The 23,706-nt window shown below is 47.2% G+C and overlaps 1 protein-coding gene across 1 annotated transcript in view; it reads right to left on the reverse strand.

Annotated features, from left to right (window-relative positions):
• LOC309557562 (contactin-associated protein-like 5) overlaps positions 1-23,706 on the reverse strand; it is a 691,665-nt gene that overhangs the window by 567,423 nt on the left and 100,536 nt on the right. Inside the window, exon 2 of the mRNA XM_082260344.1 lies at positions 14,222-14,323. Within this exon, the coding sequence (XP_082116470.1) occupies positions 14,222-14,323 (102 nt within the window). The remainder of the gene's footprint in view (positions 1-14,221; positions 14,324-23,706) is intronic.

Here is a 23,706-nt window from a genome sequence, read left to right on the forward strand (position 1 = left end):
ATATATATATATATATATATATATATATACAAACACACACACATATATATATATATATATATATATATATATACAGTATATATATATATATATATATATATATACAGTATATATATATATATATATATATATATATATATATATATATATATATATATGTTTAGGGGATCTACGTAATTTTCGAGCAAAAAATACTGCAATAGGCTTGGTTCGTAAGTGGTTAAATACCACCAATAAAAGCTCTATTTGTGTTGAAAAAATGAGGTGGTTAAGTACCAATATCCCATCTATATTAGTCCAGTTCTACAACATACGCACACCAATCCCGGTTGACCACACAGGAAGTGGGGGAAACTCCCCAAAATGGCAGCAGGCAGCAATAAAAAACATGGCAGTCCTTCCCCATGCTATGAAAACTAAAGGAGCACTTTAGGCTGGAGTTTAGCTCTGAAAAGAAATGTCAGATATATCAATCTGGTTTACAATAAGCAGGCTTTCTATTTTTTGTAAAGAATTTGCATTACTTGCTCTTGACTTACTCCATATCCAGAATATCTGCCCCTTTCCCTCTAGGATATGCAAGACTTTTTTTCTTTGCATCGGTTTATTTCAGAGCATGAAATAAATAGATGCCATCTGTTGCGGCACCTTTAATGTGCAGATAAAAGCCTCCCTTTGGTGCGTGACAGATGACTTTGAAAATACAATTATTTTTATTTGCTGTGTTTTATAGCAAATCCTCTGGTGCTGACCTGACAATGCTGAATATTTTGATAACTAATAAAGCCTCGTTTTTTTTTTTTTTTTTTTCCCAGCATAAGTTGCTGAATAATTTAATTGCATTCCCCATCTGTCTGTTTTCCTAGGGCTCTAAATGTTCCAGGAACGTTCTACTCCAAATGATTAGGCATGAGTGGATCCGGCCAGTACACTCAGAGCCAGCATTGACTGGGAAGTGGGGATTTGCTTCAATGGAGCAAACCAATTCACTTGTTTGTTGGTGAAGAGGTCCAAAAGGAGGGCTTTCGGGTCCACACCTCACGTGCAGAGTGCATAGCAAACCCTCCTACTCAGGGCCATCTTAATAGCACCATGGGCCCCTGGGCAAAGTAATGCCATTGGGCCCCTACCAGCCTGCCCCAAATTTACACACCTACTCTCAAGAATTAAAGTATAAATAGTTGATAAAATTAAACATATAATCGATTTTAAACAATAAGAAAATATGCCATAAATGGACACACAGGGCACAGCACAGGGGGGGGGGGGGAGGCAGAAGGGCAAAGTACAGAGGAAGGGATCGGGAGGAGAAAATACTGGGATCAGGAGGGCTACATAAAGGTTCGGGGACACTGGCCATCTGGTAAAGCTTAGTAAAAAGCGTGACTATCCCAGCAGATCCGGGACAGTTGGCAAGTATGATGTAATGCAAGATTATCATGGGGCCCTCATGCACCTGGGGCCCCTGGGGAGTGCCCAAGGGTGCCCATGCATTAAGACAGCCCTGCTCCTACTTATGAGTGGCCATTGGAGTCTACTGTTACAAGACCCTCCATGGCTCCTCTTCTGATTGTGAAGACCAGTGGGTTCTGGTGAGGCATTCATTTGCAGCACTGACAGGGATGGGCGGCACTGATCTGCAGCACTGATGGACACTGATAGGTGGCACTGATAGGCAGCACTGATATGCAGCACTGATGGGCACTAATAGGCGGCACTGATATGCAGCACTGATGAGCTATGATAGGTGTCACTGATGGGTGGCACTGATGGGCACTGATGAGCACTGATAGATGCCTATGATTGGCAGCACTGATGAGGAGGAGGATGAGGAGCCACTGACAAGCAGTATTGATGGGCATTGATTGGCATCCCTAATGGGCACTGATTGGCATCCCTCATGGGCACTGATTGGCATCTCTAGTGGGCACAGGTTGGCATCCCTGGTGGGCATCCTTGAGGGGCCTGCACTGATAATCAATGCGCTGATTATCAGCGCAGACCCCCTTTCAGGAGAGCTGCTGATCAGCTCTCCTCTACCCTCGCCTTGTCAGCGTGAATAAAGTAAGTTTTGGTTACGATGTGACCAGCTGTGATTGGACACAGCTGATCACAAGGTACAGAGCCTATGTCATAGGCTCTTTACTGAGATAAAAGATGCGGTGTGTCAGAGCGACACACCGCACTACCGATTGCGGCACTGCACGCTGTCGGGGGTGTGTATGAGCAGCTTACCTGCTGGAAATCATATGATGCCCAGTATGGACAACTGATCTCGTGCTCGGTCGTCATTCTGCTATAGACCGGGCAGGAAGTGGTTAAAGCCTATCTCCTAGCATCTTCTGCCCTCCCATAATCCATTCCATCCCTTCCAAAGCCCATTTTAACTCAGGTGAGTCCACTGTCATTAGACCCTTTAAGGCTCCCCTCTAGGAGTGAAGACCAGTGCTCCATTGCGGCAGTCTGTTCCTGCAGCCAACTGGTCCTGTTACTATCATGATGTTATTTAGGTGCAACAGGAGTCTTTAGGACAGTGTCTGCTACATAGAAGTTGGCTTTGACCAGCAGGCTTTTCCTATATCTTGTACGACCTTCTGAAAATCAATGGGGATGTGATTTTTGAAGCCTATTCCCAGGCAAATTCTAAAACGTCCCCTCTCCATCCCATCCAAGTCCTTTGTTAAGTCCACTGTCACAAGACCCTCCATGGCTCCTCCTCCGGGAGTGAAGACCAACGATCTATTGCTGCAGTCTGGTTCTGTCTCCAACTTGTCCTGTTGTTGTCCTTTGTCATGGTGGTATCATGCTACTACAGGAGTCTTTAGGACAGTGAACCCTCCTAGGGTAGCCGGCTTGGAACAGAGAGCTTTTGCATCCTCTATAATTTTTTGTCATCTGGTGGAGTTCAATGGGGATGTGATTTTTAAAACCTATCCCAAGGCAAATTCTGACACCTCCCTTCCCCATCTAATCCCCATATCTTGGGTGACCTGTCACCTGGCGAAGTTCAATGGGGATGCCATTTTTAAAGCCTATCCCCAGGCAAATTCTGCAACCTCCATTACCCATCTTATCCCAAGCCCTTTTTAATGCACCTGAGTCTGCTGTTGCAAGATCCTCCATGGTTCCTCTTATGGGAGTGAAGACCAGTGATCCATTGCTGCAGTCTGAACCTGTCATGTTGCTGCCCTTTGTCATGATGTTACCAAGCTACAACAGGAATCTTTAGGACAGGGAGCCCTTCTGAGCCAGCTTTGAAAAGCGGGATTCTTACATCTCTGGTGACCTTCAGTTATCTGGTGGAGTTCAACGGGGATGTTATTTTTAAAGCCTATCTCCAGGAAAATTCTGACCCACCCTTGCCTATGCCATCTTTCTCCAAAGCACTTTTTAAATCACCTGAGTCCACTCTCAAGTATGCTGGTGAAAAGGTCCAAAGGAGGGCTACTGGTTCACACCTCACTTGCAGAGTGCACAATAAGCCCTCCTACTTAGGAGCCGACATTGGAGTCTACTGTTACGAGACCCTCCATGGCTCCTCTTCTGGGAGTAAGGATATTTTGCTGCAGTCTGGTCCCACCACCAACTGCTCCTGTTTTCGCAGTTGTTGCTATGTTATCATGCCGCAAGAAGAGTCTATAGAGAGTGCGCCCTCCTACATAGAAGCCTGCCTCGAACAGCAGGCTGCCCATATCTTTGGTGACCTTCTGTCATCTGGCAGGCTCCAATGGGAATATGATTTCTTGAGTCTATTTCTAGGCAAATTCTGAGCAACCCCCTTTTCCCATCCCATCCCTCCCAAAGCCCTTTTCAACTCACCTAAGCCCGCTGTTGCAAAATTTTCCAAGGCTCCTCTTCTGGGAGTGAAGACCAGTGATCCAGTGATGCAGTCTGGTAAAGCCACCAACTGGTCCCATTGCCTCCCCTTGTCATGAAGGTGTGCTGCAACAGTAGTTTTTAGATCAGTTAGATGTCCTACATAGGAGACAGCTTTGGAAGTGGACTTCTCACCTCTTAAGTAATCTGTTATCTGCAGGGCCGGTGCTTCCACTAGGCAAACTAGGCAGCCGCCTAGGGCGCATTGCCACTTAGGGGCTCAGCCACGAGTCAGCAATCTCTCTCCATCATGAATGATCCTTGGGAGCTGAGGGGAGGTGCGGCAGTGGGGGAGGAAGAAGGGACAGAGGAAGATGCCAGGTGTCTGGGGCAATGGCGGAACTACAAGGCCCTGAATTTCCACCATTTTTGGGGGGGGGGGCCCAAGAGGCAGGAAGGAAGCCCACCAGAGTGTTGCCTGCATAATGATCCTCTTCATCTGGAGCTGAGTGGCCTAAACCCTGGGCAGGATGTGATTCTCTACACTGAGCTGGTGGGCAGCTGTTCATTTCCCTGGGTTGGTATTAAGCAGGGAGCGGAGGAGAGCTGAACCTGAGCCGGAGCTCGGCACTGGACGGCGGCACCTTTACTGGAGCAGTAGCGACGAGGTACCGGAATGGTCTGAGGAGGTTGGTGATGAAGGATGTGCAGAGCTCTCTGACTGCTGCTTCTCCCTCCACCAGGAGCCGGTTGTAGCTGTGGTGAGCACTGTGGTCCAGGAGAAGAGCGTCCTGGGAGAAGGAATTTATCAGGATCACAGTGAAGGAGGGCAGAGTGCGGGCCACTCTCTTCATACTGTCCAGTGAGTGTCCCCAGAACAGGGGATCAGGGTCCCTGGGTGTGACAAGGAGGATCCCTGGTGTGAAAGAGAATTGGGGTCACCAGGTGTGCCATGGGGAATCGGAGTCATAAAGATATGACATGGGGGAGAGGGGTCATGAGTGTAACAGGGTTTCAGGGTCACCAGGTATGCAATGAGGAATTGTGACCCCTTGGTATGCCATAGGGGATTGAGGTCCCCAGGTGTGACATGTAGGAACATCATGGTCCCCAGGTGTGACATGGAGGAACATCATGGTCCCCAGGTGTGACATGGAAAAACATCAGGGTCTCCGGGTATGACATGGAGGAGCATCAGGGGCCCCTGGTGTTACATAGAGGAACATTGGGGTCACTAGGTATGATAGCACGACATGGAGGAACACAGGGGTCCCTGTGTGTGACATGGAGAAACATCGGGGTCAGTGGGTATGACAGTACGACGTGGAGGAACATTGGGGTCCCAGAATGTGACATGGGAAAACATTAGGGTCCCTGGGTGTGACATAGGGGGACATCAGGGTCCCCGGGTGTGACATGGAGGAATATGGGGGTCACTGGGTATGAAAGAATTACATGGAGGAACCATCAGATCAGGGTCACTGAATATGACATAGAGGAGTTTTTAAACCCTTCCCTTTTTGTTTTATTTTATTGGGGGGGGGGGGGGCACGAGTAGTAGCTGGTCTTCTTGCCTAGGTCGTAAAATAGTCAAGCACCGGCCCTGGTTATCTGGCAGAGTTCAACGGGAACATGATTTTTCAGGCACAGCTCTTTCCTATCCTTTCCAAAGACCTGAGTCCAAGGCTCCTCTTCTGGGAGTGAAATCCAGTGATTTATTGCTGCAGTCTGGTTCCGTCTCCAACTGGTCCTGTTGCTACCCCATGCTGACACCGGAGTCTTTAGGATTCTGAAAGGATCCCACTCATGGACAACCAATAGGAAAGTGTCCATGTCACCAGAAGGCAGTGACAGGGCATCTTTAGAAGAATCCTCACACCCTTAAGTCCATAAAAAGAGAATACTAATAACCTGCCATGTGACATGACCACAAATTCAGATAAGAACTTTGGTCATTTAGTTTGAGTGCGGAATAAGTTGAAAAGTTCTCTTTTAACTAATTTCCAAATCAGTTTTCTCATCCCTATGTATGAGGCCTGATACCCACAGTATGGCCTCACGCTGTGTTCTAAGAAGAATATAAAAAAAAATCTATTGCAGCATTGCAACAATAATGTCTAGGGTGCAGAAAGAAGCAGCCAGAGCACAGAAGGTCCCAGTTCTAAAAGGACAGATGGCTCCAACAATATTCGGCTCCACTCTGTTATAATCCCCATTGAAATACAGTTTTAGGTCAACGTTATATTGAAAATCAGAAGAATCTGAGTAACACACACATAAACCTGTGCTAGAAATGAGTGATAGGGGAGTGCTGCTCATCATTCTTTGAGTGCTTCCGACATTCTGCTCCTCTGTCCCGGAATTCTCCAACACTTCACAGCAAAGCTCTACATACAGCGCCGGCTGATGTCATGAAATGATTGGAGGATCGTGAGCAATAAAGTAGTTCTGGATGAAATGAAATGACATCTGACTGACAACTTCAAGGCGTGTCACCAGCTGCCTGAACCACTAATAAAATATAGATGTCTTTGGCTGACATGAATACAGACTATCTGGATAGATCGGAAATAATACATACAGTATATACACACACACACACACACATATATATATATATATGCAGTATATATATATATATATATGCAGTATATATATATATATATATATATATATATATATATATATATATATATATATATATATATATGCAGTATATATATATATGCAGTATATATATATATATATATATATATATATATATATATATATATATATATATATATATATATATATATATATATAATATATACACACAGTATCTCAAAAAAGTGAGTGCACCCATCAAATCTTTTTTTTATTCTATCTTTTCATGTGACAACACTGAAGAAATGACACTTTGCTACAATGTAAAGTAGTGAGTGTACAGCTTGTATAACAGTGTAAATTTGCTGTCCCCTCAAAATAACTCAACACACAGCCATTAATGTCTAAACCGCTGGCAACAAAAGTGAGTACACCCCTAAGAAAAAAATGTCCACATTGGGCCCAATTAGCCATTTCCCCCTCCCTGGTGTCATGTGACTCGTTAGTGTTACAAGGTCTCAGGTGTTAAATTTGGTGTTATCGCTCTCACTCTCTCATACTGGTCACTGGAAGTTCAACATGGCACCTCATGGCAAAGAACTCCCCGAGGATCTGAAAAAAAAAAGAAATGTTGCTCTACATAAAGATGGCATAGGCCAGTGATGGCGAACCTTGGCACCCCTGATGTTTTGGAACTACAATTCCCATGATGCTTAGCTACACAGCAGAGTACATGAGCATCATGGGAAATGTAGTTCCAAAATATTTGGGGTGCCAAGGTTCGCCATCACTGGCCTAGGCTATAAGAAGATTGCCAAGACCCTGAAACTGAGCGGCAACACGGTGGCCAAGACCATACAGCGGTTTAACAGGAGAGGTTCCCCCTAGAACAGGCTTTGCCATGGTCGACCAAAGAAGTTGAGTGCTAATGCTCAGCGTCATATCCAGAGGTTGTCTTTGGGAAATAGATGGATGAATGCTGCCACCATTGCTGCAGAGGTTGAAGGGGTGGGGGGTCAGCCTGTCAGTGCTCAGACCATACGCCGCACACTGCATCAAATTGGTCTGCATGGCTGTCGTACCATAAGGAAGCCTCTTTTAAAGACGATGCACAAGAAAGCCTGCAAACAGTTTGCTGAAGACAAGCAGACTAAGGACATGGATTACTGGAACCATCTCCTGTGGTCTGATGAGACCAAGATAAACCTATTTGGTTCAGATGGTGTCAAGCGTGCGTGGTGGCAACCAAGTGAGGAGTACAAAGACAAGTGTGTCTTGCCTACAGTCAAGCATGGTGGTGGGAGTGTCATGGTCTGGGGATGCATGAGTGCTGCCGGCACTGGGGAGCTACAGTTCATTGAGGGAACCATGAATGCCAACATGTACTGTGACATACTGAAGCAGAGCATGATCCTCTCCCTTCAGAGACTGGGTCGCAGGGCAGTATTCCAACATGATAACTACCCCAAACACACCTCCAAGATGACCACTGCCTTGCTAAAGAAGCTGAGGGTAAAGGTGATGGACTGGCCAAGCATGTCTCCAGACCTAAACCCTATTGAGCATCTGTGGGGCATCCTCAAATGGAAGGTGGAGGAGCGCAAGGTCTCTAACATCCACCAGCTCTGTGATGTCATCATGGAGGAGGGGAAGAGGACTCCAGTGGCAACCTGTGAAGCTCTGGTGAACTCCATGCCCAAGAGGGTTAAGGCAGTGCTGGAAAATAATGGTGGCCACACAAAATATTGACACTTTGGGCCCAATTTGGACATTGTCACTTAGGGGTGTACTCACTTTTGTTGACAGCGGTTTAGACATTAATGGCTGTGTGTTGAGTTATTTTGAGGGGACAGCAAATTTACACTGTTATACAAGCTGTACACTCACTACTTTACATTGTAGCAAAGTGTCATTTCTTCAGTGTTGTCACATGAAAAGATAGAATAAAATATTTACAAAAACGTGAGGGGTGTACTCACTTTTGTGGCATACAGTATGAACGGTACTCATTGGAAATCGTGGAGTGTGACTTGCCATGCAACTTTGCAGTCCCAAATTGCAGGACAAGTCGCACAAATGTGAAAGGGGCCTTAATAACACTTTAAGCATTCCATTGCAGGGCATTCATTTACAGACATTTCCCATAGCTCCCAACTGTCCCTGATTTGGAACAAAGTCCCTCTGTCCCTCTTTCCTCCTCATGTGTGTCCTTCATTTTGGTCCGATCTATATAGTTGTATGTAAAATGCACTTCTTATCTTTCAAAAAGTCCTATACCTATCATTCCATTTCTAAATTGCTGCATTTGTAAAGTTCAAAAGCCAAAATGAAGGAATAGTAGTGGTAAAAAAAAAGCACTTGTGGGTTTAACCAATTATTTATTGTGTACAATTCTCCCTTAACCGCTTGCCGACCGCCGCAAGTACATATACTGTGGCGGTCAGCCCCTCACAGGCAGAGTGACGTATCGGTACGTCACTAGCCTGTGAGGCTCTGGGGAGCGAGCGCGCGCCGACGGCGGTGCGCTCCCGCGCGGTCACGGACCCCCCCGCGCGTGTGACCGGCAGACCCGATGTCCGCCGGTCACTCAGCGATCGTCGGGGGAGAGGGAGAAAGGCAAGCGGCTAATGTAAACAAGCCGCCTGTCATTCTCCCCTGTGTAGAAACAATGATCATACGGTTCTACTATGTAGGACCGTTGATCATTGTTCCTACAGCTCAAGCCACAGCCAATCACAGTTAGAATCCCGCCCCTAGGGACACACATAACCCCTCCCTCTCAAATAAAGTCAACCCCTTCACTGCCAGTGTAATTTTACAGTAACAGTGCATATGTATAGCACTGTTTACTGTAGTAATGTCACTGGTAACCCCAAAAGTGTCAAAAATGTCAGTCAAGGGTCCGATCTGTCCGCCGCAATGTCGCAGTACCACAAAAAAATCGCAGATCGCCACCATTACGCATAAAAAAAAAAAAAAATGACAAAAATCTTTCCCTTTGTTAGTAAACGCGATAACTTTTGCGCATGATCAAAAAATTGCACAGGTGATCAAATACCACCAAAAGAAAGCTCTGTTTGTGGGGAAAAAAAGGACGTCAAATTCGTTTAGGTACAGCGCCGCACGACCGCGCAATTGTCCGTTAAAGTCACGCAGTGCCGAATTGCAAAATACCCCCTGGTCTTTCAGCAGCCAAATCCTCCGGGGCTTAAGTGGTTAAGGGGGCGTGTCAGGGGGAATGTTCTATGGCTACATAGGTATGCTAATAGTTGTCCCCAGGGCTTTTTTTTTCTCATAGAAAAGGTACAGGAACTGCCCCTTTCAGGGTCACTCCTTGTCTCAGCCCTCTAGCCACCTTCGAGCACCGTTCCTTGGTTCCAACCTCCACCCACCTCCCAGTATTGCCCTTTTAGAGATGCTGATGTGGTGCTGAGTAATTTGTATGGAATTTGTCAATGATAACAAGAAAAGCAGTAAATTAGATCCCCCGCAGCCAGCAACAATAGGCACCCCATTAAACCACAGATCCCACAAGCAACAATGGATTGTGTCCAAAAATATATCCCCCCCAGGAACAATAGACCCTCAGCAGCAACAACAAATCGCATCGCAGCCAGCATCAATAGACCCTCCAGCAGCCAGCAATAATCGATCCCTCCCTCAACAGTGGATCACTCCTAGCAACAAAAGACCCCCCCCCCAGCAACATAAAACCCAACCCCAGAAACAATAGATCCCCCACCATCAACAATAGACCTCCCCAGCAACTATAGACCCACCTGCAAAAATATATACCCTCCAGCGACAATAGATCGCCCAGCAGCCAGTATAAATAGACCTTGCAGCACACCCCAGCACCCCCTGCCATTACATACATTCAGTGCTGGAGGTGCCGGTGTAGTGTCGGATAATGCCTTCCGTCGGATAGTGCATCCGACGGACTGACGTCACTCCAGCTGACTGCTCAGATCAACTGGTCTGGCGGTGACGACACTGACATGGATGCACTATCTGACGGTAGATAGAAAGCGGAGGAGGGGAGGGAATCTATGGTCAGATTCTGCCTCGCTCTCTGCACATCTATCGGGGCAGATCGGATTACAGTGCAGTGTGTTCTTATGTGATAAATGGCGGGAATATAGTGTTCTCTATCAGACAATATTCCCGCCATTTCTCACATAAGAATACACTGCACTGTAATCCGATCTGTCCCGATAGATGTGCAGAGAGCGAGGCAGAATCTGACAATAGATTCTCTCCCCTCCTCCTCTCTCTATCTACCGTCGGATAGTGCATCCGACAAACTGCGCATGTTAGTGACGTAGATCGGGACGATTCTTCCCGCAGCCTTCCGTCGAAGAGTGCATCCGACGGACTGCGCATGTGCAATAATAACGTCAACCCCAGCTGAACAGGGCAGTCAGCTGGAGTGACGTCATGTACCGCGCATGCGCAGTCCATCCGACGTAAGGCATTATCCAACGTGACACCGGAACTGCGTTCCCCCACGTTCCCGCTGCAAAATAGCCCTGGTTGTCCCACGTTCCCATCTCAGAAAGTTTGGAGGTTTGCATTAAAATCATGAAATTAAATAATTGCATTATTATGGCACATGTTAAAAGGGTTGGCCAATGAACATAAAAGGTTAAAAAAAATGTACCTAACTCTTTTTGAAAATGCAGCGCACCACAACGCAATAGTAATCTTCTAGATTGTAAGCTCTAACGAGCAGGGCCCTCTAATTCTTCCTGCATTGAATTGTATTGTAACTGTATTGTCTTTCCTCACATTGTAAAGAGCTGCGCAAACTGTTGGCACTATATAAATCCTGTATAATAATAACAAATATACACATTGCAATGTGCTTCAATGAATTAGGCTGCATTTACATGTCAGCATTTGGATCGCGGGCAGAACCGCCGCGGTTCCGCCCGCGATCCGGAGATTATTGCAAATCGCGGGACGCCTGTGCGTTGCCCGTTGATTTGCAATAGCCCCCCAAACGCTGAGCGATGTTGCAACATCGCGCAAAAAAAATCGTGGGACGCATTACGCTCAAAAAAGTACAAGAGCTTCTTTGGAGCGTATTGCGTCCCGCGATTGTTTTTGCGCGATGTTACCGCGATTCGGCAGGCGGAAATCGCGGCAACATCGCTCAGCGTTTGGTGGGCTATTGCAAATCAACGGGCAACGCACAGGCGTCCCACGATTTGCAATAATCTCCGGATCGCGGGCGGAACCGCGGCGGTTCTGCCCGCGATCCAAACGCTGACATGTGAATGCAGCCTTAGGTGTCAGGCTCTACAGAGTCACAATGAATGGCAATGCAACACACCATACATAGAGCAGGTGCATTGCAATGCATTGTGGCAACACGTGTAAGCATGCGTTTTACAATGCACAGAAGTGCAGATGGGCCCTGACAAGTTTGGTTTATTTGAAATCCCCCGCCCCCCCCCCCCCCATCCCCCTTGGAGATCAGCTTTAACCACTTCTGGACCGAAAGATTTTCCCCCTTAATGACCAGGCCATTTTTTGCAATTCGGCATTGCGTTATTTTAACTGACAATTGCGCGGTCGTGCAACGCTGTACCTAAATAAAATTGACATCCTTTTTTTCCCACAAATAAAGCTTTCTTTTGGTGGTATTTGATCACCTGTGCGATTTTTATTTTTTGCGCTATAAAGAAAAAAATAGAGCGACAATTCTGGAAAAAAAAAAAAAAACAATATTTTTCACTTTCTGCTATATAACATTCCCAATAAAAAAATAAACAAATTTTTCATTATTTTAGGCCAATTTGTATTCTGCTACATATTTTGGTAAAAAAAAAAAAAAAAAAACAATAAGTGTATTTTGATTGGTTTTCGCAAAAGTTATTGCATCTACAAACTAGGGGAAAGATTTATGTTATTTTTATTTATTTTATTTTTTTACTAGTAATGGCGGCCATCAGCGATTTTTAGCGGGACTGCGACATTGCGGCGGACAGATCGGACCCCTAACTGACATTTTTGACACTTTTGGGGGGACCAGTGACATTACTACAGTAATCAGTGCTAAAAATATGCACTGTCACTGTACTAATGACACTGGCAGGGAAGGGGTTAACACCAGGGGTGATCAAAGGTTTCCCACAAACAGAGCTTTCTTTTGGTGGTATTTGATCACCTCTGTGATTTTTATTTTTTGCGCTATAAACAAAAAAAGAGCGACAATTCTGAAAAAATATATATATATTTTTCACCAGGGGCGATCAAAGGGTTAAATGTATGCCTAAGGCAGTGATGGCGAATCTTGGCACCCCAGATGTTTTTGAAATACATTTCCCATGATGCTCAACTACACTGCAGAATTCGTGAGCATCATGGGAAATGTAGTTCCAAAACATCTGGGGGTGCCAAGATTCGCCGTCACTAGACTAGGGGGTGTTTTCTAACTGTGTGGGGGCTGGGCTTATGGAATCAACACAGGGACCTGTGATCCTAAATAGGAGGAACACAGGAGTCCTGTGTTGATTGCTGACAGAACAACAATCTGCTGTGTTTACTACAGCAGACCGCTGTTCTCTCTCCACAGGGAGCAATCGCGGGTGCTCGGCGGCAATCGCAGCCGTCGGCCCAACAGATCAACTTCCCCGCTGGTAGATAGGGCCCGCGCGAGCCCCAACAATCACTCCCGTGAAGTATACAGGTATGGCGTTTCGCGGGAGCCTGCCGACCTACTGCCGTATATCTGTAGTAAACACAGCAGAGCGCCGTTCTGTCATCATGGGGAGCAATGGTGGGAGCCAAGCGGCTGCCGGCATCTGTAGATCAGCTTTCCCGCTGGCAAATGGGTGCATGCTCGCGCGCCCCAACGATAACTCCCGTGAAGTGTACGGGTATGGCGTTTAGCGGGACCCTGCCGACCTGGCGCCGTATATCTGTAGTAAACACAGCAGAGCACCATTCTGTCTTCACGGGGCGCGATCACGGGAGCCCGGCGGCTGCCAGCCCCCGTAGATCAGCTTTCCTGCTGGCAAATGGGTGAGTGCTCGCGCGCCCAAACGATCACTCCCGTGAAGGAACCTGCCGACCTGCCGCCGTATATCTGTAGTAAACACAGCAGAGCGCCGTTCTTTCTCCACGGGGAGAAATCGCGAGTGCCCTGCGGCTCCCAGCCCCTGCAGATCAGCTTTCTCGCTGGCAAATGGGTGCGTGCTCGCGCGCCCCCAGGGTCACTCCTGTGAAGTGTACGGGTACAGCGTTTCACGGGAACCTGCCACCTGCCGCCGTATCTGTAGTAAACACAACAGAGTGCCGTTCTTTCTCCACGGGGAGCGATCGTGGGAGCCCGGCGGCTGCTGGCCCCCGCAGATCAGCTTTCCCACTGGCAAATGGGTGCGTGCTCGCGCACCCCCCACGATCACTCCTGTGAAGTGTACAGGTACGGCGTTTCACGGGAACCTGCTGACCTGCCGCCGTATATCTGTAGTAAACACAGCAGAGCGCCGTTCTGTCTCCACGGGGAGCGATCGCGGGTGCCCGGCGGCTGCCGGCCCCCGCAGATCAGCTTTTCCACTGGCAAAGGGTACCAGCTGACCGGCTGCTGGTCGGCAAGTGGTTAATGAAAGCCCCAGCTGGACTCCACGTTAAGATGCTTCTTCTGTCCTCCACACCTTGTTTATTTTGCTAAAGATATTTCAGGGGTAAAAAAATCTGTTTGCTTGTAATAATTCTCAAACGAGGAGCTGATTCTGGTTAGACGCTCGAAGCCTGATGAATTATTCATGGCAGTCCTCTAGACAGTGACAGATTCTTCAAACAGCGATCTTACCATTGTGGCTGCTGAGCTTCGCGTTGCCGTGGCTGAACAGTTGCGAGGAGCTGTCAAACGCCGAATGCGGCAGCTGGGATACCAAGGGATCATTGCAATTATCTGCAGAAGATTGAAAAGACAGGAAAATCGTCAGCAACACACAAACGATTCAACATCGAATTTATTTTCCAAAAGATATTCTTAATATAGAAACAGTTATCAGCTACCCCCATGCTGCAACAATGTTGTAAGGTTGGATAGATTTTTGAAATATAGTTATATAAATATATACCCAGGGCTTTTTTTCAGCAGGAACGCGGGGGAACGCAGTTCCGGCACCTCCAGGACTGGATGTATGTAATGGCAAGGGGTGCTGGGGTGTGCTGCAGGGTCTCGGTGCTGGGGGATCTGTTGTCACTGGCGAGGATCTATTTTTGCAGGGGGAAGGGGGGAGTCTGTTGTTGCTGGGGAGGTCTATTGTTGCTGGGGAGGTCTGTTGTTGCTGGGAGGGATCTACTGTTCAGGGAGAGGTCTATTGTTGCTGGCTGCTGGAAAAACTGTTGTTGCTGCAGGGGGGTCTATTCTTTCTGAGAGGGTGGTATTATCTTGTAGGTGTTTCCTTGTTGCTGGGGAGGATCTATTGTTGCTGGCGGTCTATCGATGCTGGCTGCGAGGAGATCTGTTGTTGCTCTAGGAGGTCTATTGTTGCTGGGGAGGGAGCTATTTTGTTGTAGGTGGTCCATTGTTGCTGGGGGGAGGGGATGGGGGGTCTATTGTTGCTGGCTGTAGGGGATCTTTTTTACTGCTTTTCTTGGTATCATTAACAAGTTCTATTCAAAATTAGTAAGTACCACAAATATATATATAAGGGATCGATCGATTATCGGCAATGCCGATATATCGAGGGCCGATATGCACTTTCCCCCGATATATATCGGAATCGGACCCGGAGATTACCGATATTGCCGATATTTCGGGAAAGTGCTGTACTGGAGTGATGCTTGCAGCTAGAGGCATCACCCCGGTACCGGCGTCCATAGCCGACGGTCGGCTGTCTTGTAAAGGACCAACACCCCTCCTCTGCACTTAAAAGCATTCAAAACGCCAAGTTTGGCTGTTTTGAATGCTGTCAGTTTTTTTAATCTGGCGCCGAGTACCCGGAAGTGATGTCATGACATCACTTCTGGGATTTTACATGGAGACCCGATCAGAGTCGAATGCAGCTTTGATCGGGTCTTCTCTTTAGTGGCCGTGCAGGCTGGTTGCCTCCTGGTGGGACGGGAGACCCAGGCGAGCCGCGGTTGGCGGCGGGAGGGGGGGGGGGGTTAATCCCCTCCTGCTCCTTGTAATGACAGCCGAGCGTCTTCTCAGCCGCATCGGTAGTCATTACAAGACAGCTGACCGTCGGCTATGGACGCCGGTACCGGGGTGATGCCTCTAGCTGCAGGCATCACTCCAGCAAAGCACTTTCCCGAATTATCGGCAATATCATTCACCTTGGTGGCCGATTCCGATATATCGGGGAAAGTGCATATCGGCCCTCAATATATCGGCTTTGCCGATAATCGGTCGATCACTAGTTAAAAGCCCTCCACACCAACGAGCCCCTCCCATTTATGACATTGACGAGAAGGGGCAGAGCATGGGTGACCCTAAAATAATGACCCCCCCCCCTGAAAAAAGTTCTGCAGATGCCCATGGCAGCAGGTAAATTCTATATTCTCCCTGCTTAAGAGAGCAGGATCTGTGAGTTAGGTCTGCTCAATGTGCTCAGTGTGTGATTCATGTGGTCTCAGGGAGTGTCTCCACTGATCCAATGGGGAGGCACATTGTACAGTGGAGGAAACCTGGCCAATGACACACAGACTTCTGTCTCTGTGCATTGTGGGGTGTAGTATAAAAGCCAAGAGCACATGTGCTCGGGGTTTTGGCAGGTGAGCAGAGTCCCGGAAGGAGGGTGGCGGCTGCCTCCTCTTCTGCAGTGGTTGGTGTATGGTCACAGGCAGTCAGAATGGTCAGCCAGAGGTGTGGAGCTGAACCTAGAGGTCCAGGGGAGCTGACTGGAGGAGTTGAGGCACTGGAGAACCTGGAAAGCAGTATCATGAGTACAGGGGATCATGTCTAAGGGAAAGGGACCACCCTGGAGTGGAGTAGTCAGAGGACGGGTGTCAGCTGGTGGATAGAAAGGGGGTACTAGGTGTGTGCCCTGAACATAAGTACTTAAGGAACATTACTTCAGATTCATTTAGTGGCAGGATGAAGCTGTGGCCTTTCTGCATTCTCAGATAGAAGTCCTCAGCATTGTTCAAGTGTTGGAGTATCCCACTCTTCCCTTCTCCCATCCCAATATCAAATAAAACAACAAAAACAACAACCCCTATACTGTTCATTGACTGAGCCGGAACGTAAAATGTTAAGATTCTGCATGCAGTTGCTATGGGTAACCCAGGGGAACCTAAAAGTGTGAAAATCCAGCAGCCCTCAAGGGGGCAGTGCTACACAGGTTACAATAAAAACTTACATTATAGTAAGTGGATGCAGGTACATGAATGAAGCGGCGACTGCGAGCCAGGCCTGACCTCACATATGCGTTTTTGGAAGATTGGTCAAACATTTCCATAGACGCACTCCTAAACTTTGTGGACCACTTCCCAGAAGAGTTAAAGCTGTTATAGTTGCAAAGGTTGGGCCAACTCAATATTAGACTTAAGAGTTCCCTTCACTGGAACTAAGTGGCCAAGCCCATCCCTTGAAAAACAACCCCACACCATAATCCCCCCCCCCCTCCACCAAATGATTTGGACCAGTGCACAAAGCAAGGTCCATAAAGACATGGATGAGTGAGTTTGGAGTGGAGGAACTTGACTGTCCTGCACCTCAACCCAATAGAACACCTTTGGGATAAATTAGAGCGGAGACTGCGAGCCAGGCCTGACCTCACAAATGCGTTTCTGGAAGAATGGCCAAACATTCCCATAGACACACTCCTAAACCTTGTGGACAGCCTTCCCAGAAGAGTTAAAGCTGTTATAGCTGCAAAGGGTGGGCCAACTCAATATTAAACCTTAAGAGTTTCCTTTACTGGAACTAAGGAGCCAAGCCCAGCCCTTGAAAAACAACCCCACACCCTAATCCCCCCTCCACCAAATGATTTGGACCAGTGCACAAAACAAGGTCCACAAAGACATAGATGAGTGAGTTTGGAGTGGAAGAACTTGACTGGCCTGACTTCAACCTGATAGAACACCTTTGGGATAAATTATGGCACTTTTCCACTGCAAGTACCGGCTCGGCTCCACTCGGCACTGCTTGGCCCAGCTCGACTCAGTTTGCTTTTCCACTGCGTGGTACGAGTCGGCACCTTTCAGCACTGTATAGGCTCTACTTGGCTCAGTTTGCTTTTCCACTAAGTAGTAAGTGGGAGGGATTATAATGATTCTCTAACCAATCAGTGGCTAGTAGTGACAAACAATCAATGCTGCATGCAAAGGATTGTCGGATATGGTATCGGTACGGCCCGCTTGGAACCCCAACCGAGGTGGTACTGTTTAAGCGAGCCGTACCGAGCCGTACCATGTAGTGGAAAAGCGCCGCTGTACCAAACCGTACTGAACGGTTCTAACACGTACCATGCGGTACCATGCAGTGGAAAAGCGCCAAACCGAGCCAAACCGATCCGAACCATGCAGTGGAAAAGCGCCATTAGAGTGGAAACTGCGAGCCAGGCCTGACCTCACAAATGTGCTTCTGGAAGAACGGTCAAACGTTCCCATAGACACACTCCTAAACCTTGTGGACAGCCTTCCCAGAAGAGTTGAAGCTGTTATAGCTGCAAAGGGTGGGCCAACTCAATATTAAACCCTACGGACTAAGACTGGGATGCCATTAAAGGTACTGTGCGTGTAGGTGTCCCAATACTTTTGGCATATACTGTAATTCACAACGTATTATTGATTACAGGGCTGCATTCATTTCTGTCCAGTGTTCAGCGTGAATATAATAACCCTGTAATAACATATCTCCATACTGGCAGCTTGTTAAAGATTATCCTGATTTAGAGGGGGAAAAAAAAATGCATATACTGTATAATGCATACATCGCCTCCTGATGTATCCGCATGATTAATTTATCAGACTAATACCTGAGCGCTGTAGATAAACAGAACACCATATCAGACAGGAGCAAGCAATAAAAAGCACTTTCATCGTCAGGAAGACACCGACTCAACAAGGACCTGATTAATATTCATTGGATGCAGACAAAGTGATCAGAGTACAGCCGCACACGCTGCAGATTCAGCGATCAATTCTCAACAGACGCGTCTGCTTTTCCATCGGGTGCCAGCGAATGTCACCTACAGAGGGCAGCGCCATCCCTATCTGTCATGCAAATACAAACTCACCCCGGCGACTCGCAGGCTGCCCCAGACCAGACGCTGCAAGGTGGTATTATCCCACGCATTCCAAGAATTCAATTAGTAGCAATCCTTTAATTACTTGAATGAAATTCTAAACAGGCGTAGGCCCTGCGCTCTTCATAATGAATGTATCATGGTGATAGAAGAAACCACTTCTGGACCGGAAGGTTTTACCCCCTTAAAGTGGTCGTATATTCCGCTTTTTAACCACTTCTGGACCGGAAGGATTTGCCCCCTTAATGACCAGGCCGTTTTTTGCGATACGGCACTGCGTTATTTTAACGGACAATTGCGCGGTCGTGTGACGCTGTCCCTATGTAAAATTGATATCCGTTTTTTCCCACAAACAGAGCTTTCTTTTGGTGGTATTTGATCACCTGTGCGATTTAAATTTTTTTGTGCTATAAACAAAAAAAGAGCGACAATTCTGAAAAAAAAAAAAACTATATTTTTCACATTCTGCTATATAACATTCCCCAAAAAAAAAATTTAAAAATCAAAATTTTTTAACATTTTAGGCCAATTTTTTTTCTGCTACATATTTTTGGTAAAAAAAATTGCAATAAGCGTATTTCGAATGGTTTGCGCAAAGGTTATCGCGTCTACTAACTACGGGAAAGATTTATGTTATTTTTATAGTTTTTTTTTTTTACTAGTAATGGCAGCGATCTGCGATTTTTAGGGGGACTGCGACATTGCGGCGGACAGATTGGACCCCTAACTGACATTTTTGACACTTTTGGGGGGACCAGTGACATTACTACAGTAATCAGTGCTAAAAATATTCACTGTCACTGTAATAATGACACTGGCAGGGAAGGGGTTAACACAGTAAATGATCAAGGGGTTAAATGTGTACCTAGGGGCGTGTTTCTAACTGTATAGGGGCGGGGCCTGTGAAATGATCACAGAGACCTGTAATCCTATATAGAAGGATCACAGGCGCTCTGTGATCATTCCAGAGAGAAGAACGGTCAGATGTGTTTACAACAGCTGACCATTCTTCTCTCTCAGCTGGGGGGGGGGGGGGGGTAATCGCAGATGTCAGGCGGCAATTGGAGCCACCCGACCCGTGCATTGGCTTACCTGCTGAAGAGCGGTGGCGGGAGCGCGCCCCCTAGCTGCCTGCGTGCGACTGACGTATACCTAAAGTGGGAAACTGGTAAAGTGGTACATTTTACCTACAGGTATGCCTATAATGCGGCTTACCTGTAGGTAAAATTAATATCTCCTAAACCTGCACGGTTTAGGAGATATTCACCCTTCACGCAGCCGCTGACACCAAAGTGCTGTACCGGAGTGATGCCTGCAGCTAGAGGCATCCCCCCGGTACTGGCGTCCATAGCCAACGGTCGGCTGTCTTGTAATAACAACCAATGTGGCTGAGAAGCCGCTTGGCTGTCATTCCAAGGAGCAGGAGGGGACGCCCCCCCCTCCCGCCGCCTTCCGCGGCTCGGTGGGACAGGAGACCCAGACATCCTACCTTCAACGCCGCCGTCTGACCGGGTCTCCATCTACACCGCCGCCATCTGGCAGGGTCTCCATCTGCACCGCCGCCGTCTGACCGGATCTCCATTTCTTTGAATTTGGCGCCGCCGAGTACCCGGAAGTGATGTCTGACATCACTTCCGGGTACTGGCGGCGCCGAATTAAAAAAACGTACAGCATGCAAAACAGCCAAACTTGGCGTTTGGAATGCTTTTAAGTGCAGATGAGGGGTTTGGGGTCTTTTAGACCTCCAGATCCCTCCACCACAGTACCTGTAGACATTAACCACTTTACCACCGGAGGATTTTGCTGTCTTACGTCCAGGCCACTTTTTGCAATTCGGCACTGTGCGACTTTAACTGACAATTGCGCGGTCATGCAACGCCGTACCCAAACAAAATTTACGTCCTTTTTTTCCGACAAACAGAGCTTTCTTTTGGTGGTATTTGATCACCTGTGCGATTTTTACTTTTTGCGCTATAAACAAAAAAAGAGCGAAAATTTTGAAAAAATAACAATATTTTTCAAATTTTTTTATATGAAATTGCCTCCCAAAAAATGTAAAAATCAAAATTTTTTATCATTTTAGGCCAATTTGTTTTCTGCTACATATTTTTGGTAAAAAAAAATCGCAATAAGCGTATTTTGATTGGTTTGCGCAAAAGTTATTGCGTTTACTAACTAAGGGAAAGATTTTTGTCATTTTTGGTGTTTTTTTTTTAACGAGTAATGGCGTCGATCTGCGATTTTTTTTTGCGGGACTGCGACATTGCGGCGGACAGATCGGACCCTTGACTGACATTTTTGACAGTTTTGGGGTTACCAGTGACATTACTGCAGTAATCAGTGCTATACATATGCACTGTTACTGTAAAAATGACACTGGCAGGGAAGGGGTTAATTTTATTGGAGAGGGAGGGGTTAATGTATGCCTGGTGCTTACTGACGTGTGTGGGGGGAGGGGACTGAGTGACACAGGGACAGATCGCCGGTTGAGCTATGCTGAACCCTGCAATCTGACCCTGCCTGTCACTTAGGAGATCCGCCCGCTCTGTTTACACAAGCGGGAGGATCTCCACACTCGATTCCCCGACGATCGGGGAAGAGCGGCGGTGATCACCGCCGCTCCTCCCCTGGCCCGACTCCCGCTGTGACTGAATACAGCGGGAGCGAGCCACGTGCGCCGTCCACAAGGGGAGGAGTTCAGCAACGTAGGTCTACGTCGCTGGACGGAATCGAGCCACAGTCCCAGTGACTGGTCGGCAAGTGGTTAATGTCCGAAAATACCAGCCAATATCGGCCGTTACCGATATCCGATGACCAAAATATCGGTATCGGCGGTAAAAAAAACGATATTGGTCGACCAATACTGCCGAATATCTGCAGTGGCTGGTCGGCAAGTGGTTAATAGAGTTCGTGGCTCAGGTCCAGTTTGTTTCTCTGTTCGGGAGTCCTCATGCGAACCGAACCCAGGGGTTGTTGGCCTATTATTATATTTTAGAAGCAATGGCAGCAACCACAGTTCTATCAGGTTAAATTACTTTTAAAGATTTTTTTATTTTTTTTTATTACTTTAACAGCCTCTCTACTTGCGGAGGTGAAAACACCGCCGCTTATGAAGTTTACTTCCCTGCAGGGAGCTACAGAACGAGGTGAACGTATCCAGACAGTCGCAATTTTGATATTGCTTGAACTTCTGTGAAGTCTTTTTTAGCCTCTATTTTTATTAACAAGCACCGGAGTACAATGTGCCCCCTCCCCCTCTCACCGCCTCTTCGCCGCCAGACACGCTGAATGATGTATTCTTCCCGATCTGGAAGTAAATGTGCCGAACAGAACAAGTTTTCAGCAACAAAAGGAAAGCAATGACTGTATGCAAATGCTTTTTTTTTTTCATTTTTTTTTTTATTCTTTTTTTTTTTTATCACTTTGATTTTCTTAAAAGCCTAAAATGCCAGCCGACTGTAATCTTATGAAACCCTCTATACAACTTATTTTCCCGGTATGGCTTAGCCTGAATGCACAGTGTGAAAAAATATATTTATTACAGTCAAGAAAATGTCTATGATTCTTTGTTTTTTTTTTTTTTTTTTATTTTATTGTTTGTTTACCTGGCGAGAAGTTTTGAAAATTGATCTTTTTTGAAACTAAGCGCTGGTTCACACTACCGCGACGCTACTTCCAGGGGCGACCTCCGAGATCGCGGTGCGAGCAGCGCGCCGCGACCTCGGAGCGGCCGCCACGGACTTCATAACATTGAAGTCTATGGCGGTCGCCTCCTGGTCGCCCCAAATAAGCTCCGGACCCTTTTTCTAAGTCGGAGCGACTTGTGTCGCTCCTATTAGAACGGGTCCGCAGCTTCCCTATGGGAGGCGACCTGCGGCGACCTGTGAGGCGACCAGGTCGCCTCACAGGTCGCCCTAGTGTGAACCGAGGCTTAGAGGAACCTGGTTCTTTCCGGTCAATTTACAGACCCCCATATATTTTTGGCAGGGCCGGGACAAGGGGTGGGCAGGAGGGACAGTTGCTCTGGGCTCAACAATTTATTGCAGGAGTGGGGGGGGGGTGCCTTGACCCTAACCCTAAGGGAAGGGGGGGGCGCAGTTTGGCATCCTTGCCCTGGGCGCTGGATGACTTTCTCCCGCCACTGATTTTTGGGATCATTTTACTATGTAACCAAAGGCAGGTGGACATCTGACCATCTCGCTTTCACTGTATGGATGCACGATTTTACGTTTTTGGATATAGTAAGTAAGGATTTGAAACCCCTTCAGCTTTTTTTTTTTTGTAACAGATACAGTATCTCACAAAAGTGAGTACACCCCTCACATTTTTGTAAATATTTTATTCTATCTTTTCATGTGACAACACTGAGAGCCCATTCAGACTAGCGCGACACGACTTTGGGGGGCGACCTGTGAAATCGCGTGCACCGCGACTTCGGAGCGACTTGCAGAGACTTCACATAATGGAAGTCAATGCAAGTCGCTCCGAGGTCGCCCCAAAGTAGTACAGGGCCCTTTTTCTAAGTCGGAGCGACTTGTGTCGCTCCTATTAGAACGGGTCCTGTGCTGATCAATGGACCGCGACCGAGCGCGACTTGTCGGGCTGACAAGTCGCCTGACAAGTCGCGCTAATGTAAATGGGCTCTTAAGAAATGACACTTTGCTACAATGTAAAGTAGTGAGTGTACAGCTTGTATAACAGTGTAAATTTGCTGTCCCCTCAAAATAACTCAACACACAGCCATTCATGTCTAAACCGCTGGCAACAAAAGTGAAAATTTCCAAATTGGGCCCAAAGTGTCAATATTTTGTGTGGCCACCATTGTTTTCCAGCACTGCCTTAACCCTCTTGGGCATGGAGATCACCAGAGCTTCACAGGTTGCCACTGCAGTCCTCTTCCACTCCTCCATGATGACATCACGGAGCTGGTGGATGTTAGAGACCTTGCGCTCCTCCTCCTTCCATTTGAGAATGCCCCACAGATGCTCAATAGGGTTTAGGTCTGGAGACATGCTTGGCCAGTCCATCACCTTTACCCTCAGCTTCTTTAGCAAGGCAGTGGTCGTCTTGGAGCTGTGTTTGGGGTCGTTAT

The sequence above is a fragment of the Pelophylax lessonae genome (assembly GCF_965119305.1).
Source record: "Pelophylax lessonae genome assembly, chromosome: 6".
Classification (NCBI taxonomy): domain Eukaryota; kingdom Metazoa; phylum Chordata; class Amphibia; order Anura; family Ranidae; genus Pelophylax; species Pelophylax lessonae.